At 42.3% G+C, this 18,395-nt stretch overlaps 2 protein-coding genes across 5 annotated transcripts; both read right to left on the minus strand.

Annotated features, from left to right (window-relative positions):
• Positions 1–383: 383 nt before the first annotated feature.
• Positions 384–11,889, minus strand: sf1 (splicing factor 1). 4 transcript variants are annotated; one of them, XM_035608106.2, is made up of 12 exons: positions 11,870–11,889; positions 10,080–10,211; positions 8,260–8,335; positions 5,263–5,415; positions 4,264–4,353; positions 3,977–4,160; positions 3,747–3,862; positions 3,507–3,614; positions 3,211–3,406; positions 2,858–3,110; positions 2,437–2,601; positions 384–1,270 (listed from the first exon to the last, which is right to left on the minus strand). In XM_035608106.2, exons 2-12 carry the CDS (start codon positions 10,132–10,134, stop codon positions 939–941), a joined length of 1,728 nt encoding a protein of 575 aa, XP_035463999.1. In that variant the 5' UTR covers positions 10,135–10,211; positions 11,870–11,889; the 3' UTR covers positions 384–938. The 4 variants fall into 4 exon arrangements, with proteins under 4 accessions (XP_035463999.1, XP_035463912.1, XP_035463830.1 ...); XM_035608019.2 differs by lacking the exon at positions 11,870–11,889 and adding an exon at positions 10,768–11,180 and having other exon boundaries at positions 2,858–3,107; XM_035607937.2 differs by lacking the exon at positions 11,870–11,889 and adding an exon at positions 10,768–11,179.
• A 1,172-nt stretch (positions 11,890–13,061) lies between these two features.
• rbm4.1 (RNA binding motif protein 4.1) lies at positions 13,062–17,269 on the minus strand. The gene is made up of 3 exons (XM_035608954.2): positions 17,117–17,269; positions 15,352–15,775; positions 13,062–14,852 (listed from the first exon to the last, which is right to left on the minus strand). The coding sequence occupies exons 2-3, from the start codon at positions 15,755–15,757 to the stop codon at positions 14,005–14,007; spliced, it is 1,254 nt and encodes a 417-aa protein (XP_035464847.1). The 5' UTR covers positions 15,758–15,775; positions 17,117–17,269; the 3' UTR covers positions 13,062–14,004.
• Between the last annotated feature and the right edge of the window lie 1,126 nt (positions 17,270–18,395).

Here is an 18,395-nt window from a genome sequence, read left to right on the forward strand (position 1 = left end):
TGACCCTGCATTTCTTACAGCAGAACTATTTACGTTTGATGTGGTTAAATCGCACATCCATTGCTTCTTGTTCAGTTTGACATAAAATTACAAATGACATTGAGAAGTGCTGTTAATGTCAGTAGTGGGGGACATTCCTGCAGAAATCCCTCCGATTTGCACAAACTTTTTAAGCACTGCACGTTCCTTGAAGTGCAGGCTTCCTGGAGAGTCTCGAGGAAGCAGACTCCCATGACAATAACCCTGTTATGTAACACATTTGAATGAGGCAGCCCAAAGTCCCTTGCCCACCCCCCATTTCAAAAAAACAATTCTTTCAAGCATTCTGACAGTCTTACATCCCTGTCAGGAGAGACCAGTCTGCAAAAATGAGGACAAAAAGGTGAAATGGATCAGTTTAATTTTAAACCAAGCAAGATTTCAACAGCTATTCATTCAGGCAAGTGCCATAACACAGACCGATTCCAGAAAAAAAAAAAAGAAGAGTAAAACTAACATTTTTTGTCCTTGCAGAGGCAACACAAACACTGCACACGGCATCTTATCAGAGCAGAGAGATGCAGAAAAACAAAGATATTTATCGGATTCCCAGCAATCAAGTAGCAGAACCAACCGGCTGAGATGCAGACAGTGACAGAAGAAAAAAAAGATTAAAAACCCTGGGAATTTCTGGAAAACAATCTGAGACAGTACTACAGAAAAGTTTTTCTGACAGAACTAAGATACAATTCACATCTCATTATTACAAAAATATTAATCTTATTCAACACAAAGCCAAAATAGGGTGAATGACAGGAGTATAAATGTGGTGTTTAATCATGCAAACTGAAGGTCAATATATTAAACCCAATGAATTTTGCAAAAATGTAATTTGTAGCTGGCTATTTGAGTAGCATGACAAAGTGTAGCACTGCAGGACATCGTCTTCTGTGGCAGGCTTAATTCTGGGGCGGGGGAGGTGGGGGGGCAGGGGGCATGCCGAAGGGGGGCATGCCTGGTACCCCCATCCCCATCATGGTGACAAAGTTGGAGGGGTCCATGGGTGGTGGGGGTGGTGGTGGTGCATACATCATGCCAGTTGAGCCGGGAGGTGGTGGAGGGGGAGGGGGAGGGGCGCCAGGGGGCAACGGGGGCTGGACGCCAGGGGGAGGCGGCACCATGGACGGGGTACCCATGGGTGGTGGAGGCTGGGCTCCTGAGGCCGCAGGCTGCTGGGGCTGTTGCCATGGAGGAAGGGTGCCAGTGCCAGGGCTGGACGTAGTGGTGGTATCTGTAGGGGGGGGGGGTTAATCTTATAAATGAGATTAATCTGGAAAAAACGATTCTATCTATAATATGCTCAGGAAATAATCTGTTCATGATTTTATACAAATTGCTACTTTTAATAAAACCTTCTGCAGGTACCAAGGTCACCAATTATTTGCAATCGTTCTGTGCTATTACTGTTTTAATGCATAGATTGATATTTTCAGAAGAAGCAACTTCACCCCCCCCCTTTTTTTGTAATGGTTTATGCAATAGATTGTAAGGACATTAATGCTGGTGATCATCATTCATATACAGGGGTTTCCATTTACATTCACTTTGCACCAGCTGCCCGCCGCAGGTCATAAACAGGAAGTAGTTTGAGCAGGTGCCCTGTGTGTTGTGTGGAGAGATAGCGTTAACATGCGGTTCCGCTATAAAGCAGCTCACGGTTCCTTAAGTCACGCTCGTCATCTGTTGCAGTTAAAGGCACAACACGACAGAAACAAGTCCTGCAGACAGTCTGCGCGGTGATTTGTTCAGAAATACGGAGAAGGCAGAGAATATGGGCGAAGAGTGTTGTTGTAATACAGTTCCTCCTCTGGGTTTTCAGGTTGACACACTCACTGCCTGTCACATCACAGCTCACACTACAGGAGATGGGTTCCCCGACGTTTGCAGATATTTTGCCTGCTAGATATCTGGTACATATATATATATATATATATCTCTGTGAGTTACTTTGATCGTGTCGTTGCTAGTTCACTCGTAGAGATCGAGTGCCGATTATGAGCCCAGATTTCACGCTGATTTTCCTCTGATTTGCTGCAAAATCAAGTATTTGTGGGCGAGAGGAAAATCGGGCATAAAATGGTGAAGTGTGAACTCGGCATTAGGAAACAGTCTGTCTGTACATATTGAGTTGTGTTACTCTCTTTTTTTGACGAGCTTAAGGTTAGTCCCTCCCTGCTGGTCAGTGTTCAACAATGTACTGTACAAGAAACAACCGACCCCCCTGATCACATTGCCCCCACACCAAGCCTCTTGATCCACAGGAAACACTGTAACATACATGATAGACTGTATCCAATAATACAACGTACAAAGTAAAAAAAAAGGGCCTGAGAACTGTGAGTATATTGATTAGTGGATGACTGAATACTTTCATATAAAACTTTTGTGGTTTCTTACTTTGTTGCCAGGGCAGTGGTGTACTGGTTGCCATGCTACTGGTTGGAGGTGGAGGTGGAGCCTGCTGTTGCCATGGTGCCATGGGACCAGAAGGAGGGGGAGGTGGCTGGTTGCTGGGGGGAGGAGGTGGAGGTGGCATCATACCCATTGGAGGAGGCAGCAGACCTGCAAGAAAAAAAAAGGGAAAAAAGATAAATAAAGATCTTCCAGAGTTTAGTTATTGTGACACATCATATTTTCCTCAGTCCACAACACATGGGCAAGTTTGCTTTGTTGCCACTTTGAATTTGATCATCATTTATCTACCTGAATTGAAGAGCTTGTAAGAAAACAAAGGATTTACAAATGCTTGCGTAAGAGTTGCACATCAGGTCAGCTCAGGTGTCTCAGAAAAATAACTAAATAAAAAATAAGCTCTTACTCATGGGGTGTCCATGAGGTCCCGGACCCTGGCCCATGGGGGGAGGCGGAGGCTGCATCCAAGGGGGAGGCAGGCCATTGGGGTTGTGGGGCAGAGGGTGGCCTCCCATGTTGGGCATGGGGGGTGGGAAGTTGTGGGGTCCCCCGTGGCCACCGTGGCCACCGTGGCCTCCATGCCCTCCATGCCCTCCATGCATGCTATGGTAGTTCCTGTTCTCAGTCGGGGCAGAGCTCATCCAAGGAGGCCGGTTCTGCTGCGCGCGCACACACACACACATACAAACAGCCGTCAGTCACATCAGAAACTTTTCTACACAAAACACAGTATTTGAATCATGTGTGTTACCAACTTACTGGAGGTGGATGGTTGTTGTTGGGGCCTGAGGACCGATGCCCTCCTCCCTGGTTACTAGAGTGTCCTCCTCCAGATGTGGGGACCGGAGCTTCGCCCAGCTCGGCCATGAGGGACAGGTACTCCTTGTCCATACGAGCCTTGTCCTGGGCTGACTGAGGCGGCTCGCCACCTGTTGCTCTGTGGGCAGCAAATGTGCTACACAAAGCAGAACAACAAACATTGTTACAGATATGCACTTTAAACCCAAACTTGGCTTTAAGTTTTTAATTTTGTGACTTGTTTAACTGCTGATCACCTGGTGTACTTGCAATCAGAGGAGATGTGGCCTGCTCCACCGCACTTGGTACAGAGGGTGGTGTTGGTGATGCTGCGTGGCTCAGCGTTTTGCCAAGGACGAAGGATCCTACAGAGAGCGAGACAGAGCATCTTCACTGGGGTTCTGCAGCTTTAACGGAGCATAATGGATTTCCCCCCCAAAAATTTCTCTTTTCAAGTGCCCAGACATTCATCACCACTGTCAGGCTTATTCACTGACCTGTTGTCGTCTTCCCTCAGTGTGCCATTGAGTCTCGCCAGCTCCCTCAGCTGCATCTTTCGAAGGTCATTTTGATCTTCAGGCGTCTCGATGCCTTGTTTCAGGATGTTCCGTATCTGTGAATTTGACACCATTAACCTACTGTAGGTCCCCAAAGGCATGTTGAACATTTAAAGACAAAGCTGGAACATCCAAAAGGAGCAGGACCTACAGCGCTGAGGTAAACTCACCTGCTCCACAGCTTTCTTGACATTCTCCATGGTGTTGGCGGTGACCAGGGCATGCAGAGGCTCATCTTCCCCTGGGAGCATCTGTCCATCCTTCCGGCCGACCTTCCCCTCCTTCACAGAACCTTTTCCACGGATCATGATCTTAGCACAGCACTCCTTTTCAATGTTCTTCAGTGTATTACCACTGGTAAAACCAAAACGAAAACAAGTGAGAACACTGGCCATTAGCTTACAGTATGAAAAACATGCACAGGGATAGTAACAATCCAATTCCAAGTCCAATTTACCGTGGCCCAATCAGCAGACCAACAAAGTTGATTTCGGGGTATTCATCTTGGGGAATCATAACTTTGTCGTTGACCCTGGTTGCTGGCGGTCTGCAAGAGATGGACGGAGCAATGAACAACATTCTGATTCTTATTAAAGCCACTGCAGATGTTTTTTCATAATTAAACCAAACAGATGCCTATAGCAACAGTCACTGGTCCCTTTTCATTGCATTAACAACCAGTAGCCATGAAATTCCTATTATCTGAATAAAACGTTTGGAAACTTGCTTGTTTCAACAGTACTGAGATTATGTCACACACTGCACACAACAACAACAAACAACCATATAGCAACAGTTAAGACATTTAGTTGGAGATCTTTTAGATTGTGTAAAACTGGTTATTTTGCATCATTATGAAACTCCAGCTGGACAAATATAGTTTATATAGTGTGTATATAGAAGCCTATATACAATGTGCTCAGGGTATGCACCGCCCCCCTGATGCATGTGGGAGTGTGTTTCAGGAGAATTGTGCTGCAACAGTTAATCGATAACTAAAATAATCGCCAACTATTTTGAAAAATTCAAAATTCTCTGATTACAGCTTCTTAAATGTGAATATTTTCTGGTTTCTTTGCTCCTCTATAAAAGTAAACTAAATATCGGTGTGGACCAAACAAAACATCATCTTGAGTTTTGGGAAACATAATCAACATTTTACACCATTTTATGGACCAAACAACTCATCGAATAATTGAGAAAATAATCAACAAATTAATCAATTATGAAAATAATAGTTAGTTGCAGCCCCACAGGAGAATAATTGAAACAACAAAATAGCTGTCAAATCACATTGTCAATGGTTCAACATTAATTCTTAAAAGCCACATATATACAAGTTCTGAGGCAACATTTAAACCAATTAGGTGTGTTTTATCAGTAAGATTAAGAGACTGTAATAATGATATAAAAACCGATACGATAGTAAAATGAAGAAAACATGCATAGATCATACTTATAATCTGCAGGAGGCTTGAATTCGGGGTTGAGTCCAACCATCTCAGTGATGAGAGAGTGTCGTTCCTCCTCAATCTTCTTCCGCGTGCGATACTCGCGGGTGTTTAGCCTCTTGCCCTCGCTGTTGTAGATGGGCTCCGGAGAGGGAGACCTGAAAACGGCAGACAAAAGACAGGAAAGAAAACATCAATACCTTTCTAGAAATGGAGCTCTACAGATACAATTTGCACACGCTTCCTACAGCTAACTCAAAGACTATAAATTTCAAATCTTCAGTAGCAATTTTGAATCAACTGGTACTGCAAAGTCTTACAAATAATGTTACGTTTAAAAGGAAAATTTGGTTTTGGAAATTTGGATCTACTGAGAGAAATCTCAGACAGACTATGTGACTCTGGGCCAGTGCAAGAGCAAACTCAAAAGTAAAAGTAACTCAAAAAGTTATATGGGAACTCTGCACTGACGATTAAAAGGCTAGACTCCATTCATTTATACAATTCAGGGTAAAAAGGGGGGGCAACCAAAGCAGTATAGGGGTAATTAACCCAATACACTGGAGGGGCATCAACCACACAGAAAAAACAAAAAAACATGTGAACGGCCATAACTAAACCTGCATACAGGATTGTTGGCCTATAAGAAAGGAAAGTTGTAGGTAAGAAAAAAGAAACAAAAAAGTAAAATTCGCAATCCTAAGCAGAAACGCTGGCTTTGAGAGTTGCTTGGTGTTGACGTGGCGGAAGAGGTCCGTACCTCCCCTTGGATGCTGAAAACCTGTGCTGCTGCGTTAAGGAGGCTCTGTACTTGAAAAAGGGTTAGGTTGACGTGGGGTAATTTTGGTTAGAGAAAAGGAATTAAGATTAGATATCCACCTTTTCCTATGTTCTCCCACCTGAGAGCCACATGTGTGTCCATGTGATGTGAAGAGTGAGGGGGAAAAAAAAGTTTTCTTTTTATGCTTCAAACTTCCAACGGTGACAACCTGAAACGCCCCCAGTTAGGTTGGGGGAGTGATTTATAAGGGTGCTGCCGATCTGCAATCAACTTTTTGGTTGCTGTGGAAATGTCTGATAATGATGAGAAACTTTATGCAGTGTACAGGTGGCAGGGACTCTAGCTAAAAAGGTCAACGTCACACACTCCTGAGAGCAAGCCACTTCCTGTGGGAACAGATCCTTATGGAAACTATATTATAAGCTGGCCATTGCGTTTCCAGAACTCATACGATTATGGCAGTTTTCTACCAGACCTCAAGAGTCCGGAGGGAAAACTGGCACACGCTTCCCCAGAGATTATCAACAGTTTTTTTAGGTCTAAGACAAAACCTATTGATCACTGCTATATTACGATGTAGGTTATAGGGTATCACTATGAAAAAGTGTTACTTGACGGGTGTTTTCCAATTCATTTATCTCAAAGAGCCAATTTATCTGAACTATTTCAACTTTCTTAAATACCAACGTTAACAAAAGCATTGAAATACAGTACAATGTGTTGACCCACACCTGTTTCAGAGGAAGATCTTAATACATGTAGCATTGTGTATGTATTCAGAGGTTCACACGACACTCTACATCACAAACACGAGCAGTGGTTGAAATCTTCATGCACAAATACTAGGAGGCTAAATTTGAAGCAATAGATGAACTGTACAGTTAAATGGCAAATAATCCACTATGAAAGATGCAAATCTTAAAGATGGTAATCTTGGATTTGTCGTTTCCTGAAAAGGCATCTAAACTCAACTCACACTGACCTATATACAGTGGGTTGTCCAAGCATTCATACTTCCTTTCCAACAAATTTATTTTCAATTAACTTTACTTATTTTTTGCCCAAGACTGAATCACTTCTCTGCTACATCGTGACAAAACAAAGATCTCATAAACCTTTAATAAATAAATAATAATTAATTAAAACAGTAAAAGCAAAACACGACACTCAACTCAAGGTCAACTTGCAAGCTTTTGGAAGCTTTCGACAGAATCTCAGAGTCTTCTTCAGCGGATGGTCGTTCCTCTACTCTGAGAAAACTCCCTTCTCTGAGGAAGACCACAAGATTCTACTGAAAGCTCCGAAAAAGCCTGAAAATAGACCCTTCATTAAGGGTTTCTTTTAGTGAGGATACTATTCCCACTGTTTAAGTTCATATTGTAATATTTATGTTCATATAAATATGCACTTGGACAAAAATATTTAAAGCCATACATGTAATGGTTTGATAGATTGAAACAAATAGCAAATTCTGTTTTTTCGTCAATTTAATAAATTACAAACCATTTATTTTAAAGGGGGTTATAGATTTTTGTTTTATGTCAGTGTAATTGGAAACACTGTCTCGTTGTCTTGGGTAAAAAAATTAATAATTTCTCAGTTTATCAAGAACACCTTGCTAAAATAATTCTAATACATAAGTAAAATACAGCCCTGCAATAAATCATCTCTTCATGAACGTTCTAATGCTCATTTTTGTTGAAACTGTTAAAGACAGGCTGATTTAACTCTGATCATTTTTGCAAATCAGTAGTTTGGAGTGCTGTTGAACTGTGCAGTGTTTTGTTGAGTGTTCGTAGCACTTTGCCCACCACATTCAAATGAATGAGGGGGGCTCAACAACAGATACACGTCTGTAAAATGCAATACAGTTTAACAGCACCCCAACGGGTGCAGGTTGATTGAAAATGTCACTTTTCAATCAATATGGAGGCTAACTACCAGTCCCAGTCCATGTACAACCATGTCCCCCTTACTGTTGAGCACACTGAGAACTTTATAATTAATGTAGATGAATTCTCCTCTAGCACTGGGCTTTGGCAAAGTACAACACTACCCTTCAATAGGATGGCTAACTAAACTATCAGCCTACCAGCCTATTTATATACAATCTGAGATTTAGGCTAATAACCACATGTAAAGAGGAAATCAACATTTGTCTTCCAAAAAGTCAAGAAGGTAGAGAAAGTGTTACTGTTCGTGGGTTTAATCTTTTTCCGACCTGTCCTCAGGGTTAACAGGGATTCCCAGGTCTCCTGTTCGCAGTTTACGTGTCTGGTCTTCAATCTGCAGTTGGACTGGAAGAATTCAGGTTAGGAAAGAAAAACAAGGATGGAGAGAAATGTGGTTATCACAACAACATCAGAGACACAACGCTCCACACACTAGAGCACTGTCCCATTCATTATTACGGTAAAAAAGGCAAGTCTGTTAATTGAAAAAACAAAAGGGAGATCAAATGAACATCTAGTAAGACTAAAGCATTTCTTGAGGACATCACAGGCATGCTTTACCCAATAGAAATATGTTCTAGAGGTAGATTTACATTAGCACAAACAGGGCTAACTTTTTCTCAGACAATGATTAAACATGGCAACATGTCAGTCAATGACTTGACCATGATTCCTAAAAATGCCCGCCATACCAGTAATATTTCAAAACCTGGACGAGGTTTACTTCCATTAAAACTGGACTTCACATACTGTAGCATTTTGTGTTTTGAGGCTTGGGCATTTTAAGGAGAGGGCCGGTCCTAAAAAAATAAATAAATTACTGATTGGTCTATTTGTTTTGCACCTTTCAATAACCAAACATGTTTCGACGGTCACGCCACAGATCTAACACTGCGGGGCTGCAGTGACAGAAACAATTCTTACATTTTTAGGGCAATGAAAAAAATAAATCAATCAGTCATCTCATGCACATTATGAAAAGTTGTTATGAAAATACCCCAAAACACAGAGTTTAACTGATCACTGAAATCTTTACTCTGGATTATAGAGGTGAATACTGGGCCTGTGAACTGTGGCTCACAGAAATTGCATCTTAAACTGCTTCCCTTGGATGGTTTTAGGGGATCTAATACATGGGAAATGATAAGTATGACAAGGGGGTGGGTGGGCACAATGAATGTTTACATACCAAGAAGAGAACAACCATTACCAATGAGTGAACAACATCAATAACAAAGTCAGTTATTGACAAAAGGACTCCTCTGCTTCAGAACGCCCAATTGAGGGCCTGTGAAGGCAGTATGTTGGTGCTACACTGCTGCTGAAAGGCATTTGTGGTTAAAAAACTGTATTTCATATGATCCTTTTTCAGACAGGTCAAACTAAGAGCACTGTAACACTGATCAAGTGTTTCCCAATTTACAATGCCGAATAGACCAACTTGTTGGGTAATTTAAATATGTTGGATTGATTAGCCATTGAAGCAGCATTGCTCACACTTGGACCAATATAAACAGAAGCATACTTTAGCATGTTAGGACTATGAGGGATGTCTCCATGCACAGGAACATTACTGATGATGTTGTAAGGGGATCAGGCAAGACAGTGAACAGTGACCTGCAGCTCAGGAGGACAGATACCAGTTTAATCATCTATCTCAAGCTCCACTTGTTAATGGGTGCCCAATGGTATGCAAACAGACCACCACAACAGATCCACTATATCCCTCCATTAAAAAGAGAGAAGAGCTTAATTGACACCTTACATCAACAAGTTATAAACACTACTCATCAGAAACTATTGGTTTGTCTCGACAGTTGGAGCAAAATCAGACATATCGCATTGAGTCAATAGATGGAAATGTGATTCAAAGTTTTTAATTAGTAATGCATCCAGTGGGTGCCTTTAGAGAGCTCTAGCTGTTGGGAATTTATCAAACAGCACATGGGTGTAACATTAATACTCATATGCATCATGTATGGGAACTAAAAGATCAAACAGATGCAATTGGTGAGACATAAAACAAAATTGCATTTATAATAAACACAAAAAAAAAAAACTTATTAACAACGGATGATTAAGTATTTACCTATATAGGCTCTCTCCTGGTCCCGGGTCAATCCGGGGGGAATAACAGTGGGCATGCCCGGTATAACCGTCTTCTGATCGGGCGTCTCGCTGCTCCAGCGGCTCTTCTTCCTTTGTTTCTTCTGACAGAAATCTACCGGGAAAACGGGAGACATATTGCATATTGGCTGAGGCTTCGACACGTTACGTTACGTTACATGGTAGATCGTTCCGGCGTGACCCTGCTTGCAGTTAAGTACAGTAAACAGGAGATGGGAAGAAGAGGAAGAAGAAGAAGCTGGGCTGAACACACGAGCCCTTTCCATGTGGCACGCGTAACCGGTCACCAACGGGAACCTGACCCCGGACATACACGGTTCAGTTGGGGTCTTAAAATGTAACGATCGCCTACATTTCTCCTCCGTGTTACCTTCTTCCGTGATTCAAAAGAGACGCACCGTAGCCACATAACGATGGCATACAATTATATCAACATTACGACACAACACAACATGCAGCGCGCTAACGTTAATGTTGACTTTAACGCTAATTTGCTAAATAACGTCAGCGTATAACACGCGAGGCCAGATCTCGGCGTGGGGCCTTTCACGTTTAGCCATGTTAGTTAGCCACATTGGCTTGTTGGCATGAACTCATGCAGCATCGAGAGCTAGTGGCGTTAGCGGGTCAACTCACAGCAATTCACTTACCTAGCTTGGCCAGTGTGGTCACCGGAGCTGGTGGTTGTTGAACCGGAGTCGCGAAACCCGCGCCAGGGGTTAGATTGAATTGGTGTGCCGGTGGGAAAGCTGCGCTTGGAATCGAAGGCTGGAAAGCTTGTAGCGAAGGAAAGGACGCGGGCGGCCCCGGTGTCGGTATCAACCCATTCCCCGCTCCAGGCCCGGCGTCAAATCCCCGTTTAGCGCCAATACTCGGATGCAACTTCCCTAAAGGAGTTGCATTTGCTCCCGTGGCCATTTTTGGAGACCTCAAATTAGTTCGTTTCTGTCAAACGTCAGTCGACTCCGGTTTAAATTGGCTTAAACTGAGAAAAATAGCTAACGAAGGGCCGCTCGCAAACACCTCTCTTCAATCAAAATGGCGCCCAACAGAAAACCACAAAGGATGATCCCATGCAGACGTGGGATGATACGCTGAAGAATAAAGCACCCTCATTGGCCAAACAAGGCCCCCCCATTACCCTCTTTGTGTTGATTGATTGGCTCACATGACTATCAATCTGACTACAGATACAAGTTGTTGTGACGCGATTTCCGGTCTAGCCGGCGGGGGATGTTTTGGTCATTGGATTTTTCTTTTCACAAACCAAAAACAAAAGAATAGCGGTTATTGGATTTTTGTTTTAAAATACAAACATGAAAATTGAAAAACAAGGGGTCTTTTCTTTTTCATGTCACTTAATGTGCTAAAGTGGGGCTCAATTATCACCAAATTTCTCTCAGATATGTCTTGTCATAAACATGTACATCTGTGAAAAAATTAAAATTCTATAATTATGGACGTTATTTTTCCTTTATGAAACGGTTACAAGTATGGCGAAATGAAAGTACTAGACACAATACAATTTCATTTCTTTATTTCGTCAAGCTTTTTTAACCAATAGAAATAAATAGTCCCTCTTGACCGCCTGCACACTGAGCGGCGGTTGCTATGCAACACTCTGTAGTGTTCCCCAGAAGGCTACGAGGCGGTAGCTGGGTTTGCCAGCAATTTAAGTTCGCCGGTGAGCTTGAATGGCGTTTTGGCGTGGGCCACAGCAAGTTTCCTCAACTTGACTCCGTCGATACTCACTTCCACTTACGTCGTTACTGGAAAAAAACGTCGTTACCTCCTCAGTCCCAGAGTGACACGGACCTGTGCAAACTGATTCGACATCATAGCCGTGGTATATGCTCAATATGTCACGGCTATGAACCAATCGCTATGAACAAATCAGATCGCTTGATTTGAACCGTTTTATAAAATCAATACATTTCGGGAATGTACGTAATGAAGCGTTGCATTATGGGTTAAATGTTGATGTGGTGTTTCTGCTGCTGGCGCGGAGCAGAGAAGACGTTAATGTGTGATGAAGTAAATCAGACCGAACAGTTCAGTCATGATCATAGGAAATATTGATCAGTGTGTGGAGCATTGTTCTAATAAAAAAGATACTGTTTAGATTAAGTTACTATTTATCGTCACAGTGTCCTCGTGTTGTTCCGAGCTGCAGTGATAGATTAAGAAACTCAAATGAATATGTCGGGAATCAAATCATCTTTATTGAATTCAAATGAAGCTCTAATATTAATGCGTCTATGTATTTATTTAGTCTGACAAACTCTCCCTCTGTTTATTAGAAGTTATGTTTTAAAACCAGAGTGGACATATGGAAAGTCTGGAATATGATTACACCCATTCATTAATATCTGCTGCGCTTTATTATTTTCACTTCATTCTAAACTCCTTTGTCCCTGACAGGATCCTACAGAATGATGACTCTGGTTTCCAGTTATCTGATTGGTCAGTAGTTAGGCTGTTGACAGTCTTTGATCTCTTATCCGTAACGCAACCTCTTACCGAAGAAGGCTAGCCGTTCAGCATTAGTTACCATGGTGATTTATCCCCGTAAGAAGAGAACCAGCTTCGTAGGACGGAAAACCAGAGTTAACACTTAACTCGTTACCTCGATGACCGCAAATCCTGCTTTCTGGTACAGGCCCCCAACGTGGTTTACAGGTGAAAAAAAGCAGTGAAATCACCATTTTAAATTTTCACAAACAGAATAAAGGTTTAACTAATCTGAAAGTCTTTGGCCTCCCTGTGCCACAATCCAGCCCAGATTTGCCAAGTCTTGCTATTGGGGACCCACGGTTGTTGCACTGAGATCACCATTTCTCTATTTCATTAATTTTTTCAGACGTTTTATATCAAAATTCAATCTAATGAGCAGTAGTTACATAGACCATTATAGCAGATGTTTCAGCACAACACAAAGGCCACAGTCTTTTAACAGATTTTTATTTTGACCCATTAGTTAGAAATCAGGACAGACAGCACAGGCAATCAAGGTCAATTTTCTTATGAAACTACATGTTTAAAATGTGAAGCCTCATTTATAACAGCAATGAAAAGGAATTTAATACAAGTAATGTGACTACTGAAAAAAAAAGAAAATTCTTCAATACAATTTCAAAAAAGTTAACCCAAATACAAAAGCATTAGCTTTTTTTTCTTTTTTTTAATATATATATTCTGTGCAGGTCTATATTCCTACAGATGTGACATTTAAATCCACAGGTTAAACTGTTGATGGTGAAGCGAACAGCATTGCGATTTGTTTGGCCATTGCTTCACATGCAGTAACAATGTAAACATACATTAACACAATTGAACAGACGGTAATACATTAGATGCTGCTGAAAGGAATTTATAAAAATGTAATTAACGTAACCCTAAGACTCACCTTTAAAACATGCACCATGCACTAATTTAATGTGTTTCTATTAAATGAGCCTAAATAATGTATGAACATGTAGCTACTTTCAGTAATGGGGAAAAATTTTGTTCTTGCATTATCACAAATGGATGTCAACCAGGTTGTAGATAAACCACACTGGAGTAAGCCATTTCAGAACTGCACCAATACCACAACATATAAATAGGAAAAGGAACGGTGGTGAACTAAGCATTAGTTCTGAAGTTTGTAGTATAAGCTGGAATGAGACCACACCGTAAGGTGAATGCATTCAACTATTCCCACTGAAATCTAGTCATTGGATGATTGGAAATCTTTATTGTCACATTATTCTTAACTACCCACAAGTCTCAAACTTTCGTCCCCGAAATTGCCAATGAGATATACTGTAATGTATTACTGTTACGTTTTATCTTTAGTTAATTCCAATAACACTTGAGCTATCCTATCTTTCTGTATAGGACACAGATTAGTATGTATACCTTGCCCGATCAGCACCGGGATCCCGCGGATGTTCAAAGGTAGTGGTTCTTGGGACGGCGGGTACCGGGGAAAGGCGCGAGCGATCAAATGCATATCCGTCTGCCTCGGCAGGGACTCTCCGAATCGGACTCCGGTCACGTGCATAGAATGAGGAGGCTGGTGGTGGAGGGAGGGGAGGGCACTCATATGGGTTTAGGCTAGAGGGGGGAAGACGTTCCCGTATTATAGCTTCGGAAGAAGTTGATGGAGCAGGCACGGGGACAGCGCGGCGTTCTTCGAAATAACTGCCTCCGAAAGAATTGGCCCTGTATTTCTCGTAGTAGTCCACGACCCCGTACGGATCCCGTTCCTCGTAAGGCGACCGTCGCATCGGGTAGGCTGGTACCGCGCCATAGAGCGAGCCGTTGTTCCCGTATGCTGCCTCGCTTCCGTACATCCGAGCCATGCTATGATCAGCCACAGCGCCCATGCCATAACCTGGGTGCGGCCCGTATCTCATTGCACCTTCGTAGCCCGCACCCCTTCGGTACCCTGCCATGCTGCTGTGACCAGAACCCCGGGGAAACATATGTACAGAAGCGTAGCCACCACCATAATCTGGATCGCCAGTGTAGTCTGGATGATAACCACGGTTGCAATCACGCTCGCCAAATCTCGAGACATCGTATCCATCAGACTCTGGCTCTGAGCCGTTTCTGTGGAAGCCATTTTGGTCTAGAGGACATTCTTTGGACCAGTGGCCTTCCTGCCCGCAACGATAACAACCCGATCGGTCTCCCATTCCCGGCGCAGTACGCAGGCGGCTAGTCGAAAGCTTCACGCTCATCAGTTTGCCTTAAAAAGAAAAGACTCAATAAGGACGTATGCCTGCATTTATTCCAAATAATATATAGACATTTCCTGCCTGGTATACAAAGGCCTGCTGAGGCATCAACGCAAATGTAGCAATAAAAAACATGACCTATGATTTTATATGTTATTAAGCTGAAATCCATAACATTCCTCATATTTTTATGGCCTGAAGTGAAAAAAGGTAACTTCAATGATGTTCATACAGTATCAGGAAAATAAAGTTGAACCCATTCAAATTATTTTTTTGTCTTAATATGAGGTTCTCATCAAAGTTACTATAATGACCAAACAACCTATTATATACTGAAATAATAATGCACAAATTATTGCATTGTGACGACATCCCTTCAACTTACTTTCTTACTTACCTGCAGCACATCCACAACTCACCTGCCAATTCACGAGAACAGAATTATATATTCTTGATACTATATATTTGATAAAGGGTAAATTCCCCATTAAGCCCAGCCCGAGAGTTCACCTTTAAAAGCTGTGTTGTCTAAATGATTTATGACCTCCATGGCATCCTCCATTCGCTCCATGTGAACAAAAGCATAGTTTTTCACTATGTCACACTCCAACACAGTACCAAACTCTTCGAACCGAGCCCTCAGCTCCTGGTTGGTACAGGCGATGTTGCCGACGTGTAGTTTGGTGGATCCTTTTAAATTGCCACGGCTCAATTCTACATTCATGGGCTGGCCATTGAGCTCATACTGGTGGAGGTTGCGGATAGCCTCTTCTGCCTCCGTTTTGTTATCCATGTGGACGAAGCCAAAGTTCTTGACGATAGAACATTCTGAAATCTTGCCATACTGGGAGAAGAGGGAGCGAAGTTCATCTGATGTAGTCTCTGCTGACAGGTTCCCAATGAATATTTTCACCATTGTGGAGCTGCCACGACACTAGGGGATGAGAAGAAATCACAATTATTAGTATACTTCTATTGCCGCAATCAAAACCCTTGCAAGTTAATTTAACCTTAACCTATTATCACCTTTTTGTAGAAATGTGTGCCTTGCGTGGCATGAAAAACCACTGAGTAGTGACAATGTCCACAGTAATTCAGATATTGTAATAAAACACAGTTTGCCTCTGAATTACAGTTTTCATTCAACTTAGTGGTTAATATCTACTTGCGTAGCTGTGTCCTAAAATAACACAAAATGTTATATGTTGTTATTGGGCACATAAAAAAAATTATTGAATTTTTTTAAAAAAAAGCACCAAGTCTAACCTTGGGTATAACGTAGAAGAATACGCAGTGTTTTCCCATATATGTAAGAAAAGCGCTCAGAAATTTCCTTCTGCCGATAAGTTGCAATGGCTGATTATATTGGTCGATATTGGCGTATGAGGGTTAGGGTGACCAATGATGTAAGTTGCAGAATATAAATGTTCCCTACACCTAGACAGGTTTTCTGCGTTGTTATTCTGTACACTAAGTTGGCAACCATGAAGAGTGATACAAATATCTGTGAAAGGCTCACAATAGTCGATTTTCTAACTCAAATACAAACATCCATTTTGGTACCAGCCTCAACAATGTCTGAGAGAAAAAAATCTTAGTGGGATCTCTGACCGATGACTTGTACCGTCAACTTTCAGGAGGCAAGAACTCCAAAACTGGAGGGAATTTGCAAGGGGGGGGGGTGTAAATAACTAGTAGTGGATTTCGAGCTGCATGTAGCAGGTAAGGAAGAGACTCCTGGATTCTTTTGGAATTTCGCGTGCCCAACTCTGTGATTTCGTTTGCACACGAAGGCAACAGCGCTTTAATAAACGACCCCATCGTTCTACGAGGCCTCGAACTAAGAAAAACCGTGTACATGTGTGCTGCGCATGTACAACACGGATCTTTGGCCGACGCCAGCAGGCCCGAGCCACCGCGGAGTCGCTCCACAAAGAGACGCGGATGTCGCAGGCCCATCGGTTCCCCCCCATCCACTGCACAAGCAGCGCACCGTGAATCTGGTCGTGTTAGCCAAGTTATCTAGACTTTTTTGCAGTCGATCAGTTTTACATCGCTGCTTCGGTCGGTATCCCAGTTACGTAACGTGCCCCCCCGCGCCATTAGATATCCGCCTTCGAGTTAGCTTAGCATCTGTAAATAAACCAGGACTTCCCGTTTGTTCTAGATGACCCCCACTTACTGGGGCGCACTTGGCTAACTTCGACGACAAAGCTAGCTTTTTTTTAGGGGAGAGGGGGGGTTACATTTTAATTAGCGGGTTTTGAATTCCTACCTTGCGCGGCTGCAGCGAGTGTTCTCTTTCCTCGGGAGAATGAAATGGCGACCGCTGCTTCGGCGACTGACTGCGCGTTGAAAGCCAACTCGTGACTGCGCATGCGCACCACGGTACACCGGAAGCTTTCTGCGGCGGCTAACTGCGTTAGTGCTTGTAAGGAAGGGAGGGAGAGAGGGAGGGGCCTCGACACGAGACGAAATGGGGGAAACAAAGGAAGAAGAAAAAACGAATCACAAACTGCAGAGATAATGTTTGATGGATATTCATAATGTAAACACCGTCCTATCCGCGGTTACTGGGCAAACTTGCCAGTAAAAGGCGTCCTCTTGGACAAGTGGCCCCAAAAAAACAGATTTTGACTCCTTGAAATAAAGTTCACGTACTTGCCATCATCTCACGCTACACCCAAAAGGAATTTTACCTGTAACCTGGTTGTTGAGGCACTTAACTAGAAAAGGATTGCATACTGAGGGGGTATTCTGTAACTGTTCTCATTTTGTATGATGACTTTATGACCCATGTATTAAAACGTCAGCAAGTATGTGATTTTAAAAAAAGGGGACTACATTCACCATTTTAGATTTCATCCACATTTTCCACTCGTTAGAAGATCGTACCAGGTAATGTTGACTCTATCACCCTTGAAATTACTATGTTGTAAAACAATGATCCTCTTAAGTAAAGTTAGAAACTGCCAAATGGGTTTTAAAACAAAGACAAAAAATTAGAGACCAAATTATTTTGGCTTTATTAAAAATCATATTCATTTAATATATTTTTTTGAATGTATGCTGATACTTTCACAGCTAATAAGAAAATACAAACTTCAAATCCGAACAAACAAATGCACCTTCAACAAAGAAAGTGCCTCATGCCTTCTACAGCCCAAGCCCTGCCTCACATTTCGTTATCTCAACATTTGTGTACTGTTGTCAGTGGGAAGAGAGGCGTCGTTACTTTGTTACTCAATGTTTGTCAGCCAATATTTACTCAGCATTTATATTTAATGTTTCTTTCTAGTTTTTTTTAAAGTGAATGCTTTTGAAATTAGAGAAAATGCGAGGCTGGAATGTTTGAGATTTGTCTTACCTTAAATTCTCTCACTCAGCACCTCTCTCACAACATCAGAGTGCCATTCTCTATCCTAACTCAACACTCAGCCAGGTCAGTTGCATGGGTATGGATTCATTACTCTGTCCATTCAGGTGCTACAGAGGAAAAAAGTTTTGTTTTCCACCCAACACAGGAAACAAGAGAAAAACCTACAACAGCCCAC

This window comes from Scophthalmus maximus, chromosome 1 (assembly GCF_022379125.1).
Source record: "Scophthalmus maximus strain ysfricsl-2021 chromosome 1, ASM2237912v1, whole genome shotgun sequence".
In the NCBI taxonomy this organism is placed as follows: domain Eukaryota; kingdom Metazoa; phylum Chordata; class Actinopteri; order Pleuronectiformes; family Scophthalmidae; genus Scophthalmus; species Scophthalmus maximus.

Bases quoted from the DNA above. Each gene is read 5' to 3' on its own strand.
- sf1 (XM_035607937.2), bottom strand. From the start codon at position 11,035: ATGGCCACGGGAGCAAATGCAACTCCTTTAGGGAAGTTGCATCCGAGT. The intron at 4,354-5,262 runs GTATGATCTATG...CATCTCTTGCAG, and splicing joins AAGCCTCCTGCAGATTATAA to ACCGCCAGCAACCAGGGTCA. The intron at 3,863-3,976 runs GTGAGTTTACCT...TCAAATTCACAG, and splicing joins TCAAGAAAGCTGTGGAGCAG to ATACGGAACATCCTGAAACA.
- rbm4.1 (XM_035608954.2), bottom strand. From the start codon at position 15,757: ATGGTGAAAATATTCATTGGGAACCTGTCAGCAGAGACTACATCAGAT. The intron at 14,853-15,351 runs GTGAACTCTCGG...TTTCTTTTTAAG, and splicing joins AGACAACACAGCTTTTAAAG to GCAAACTGATGAGCGTGAAG.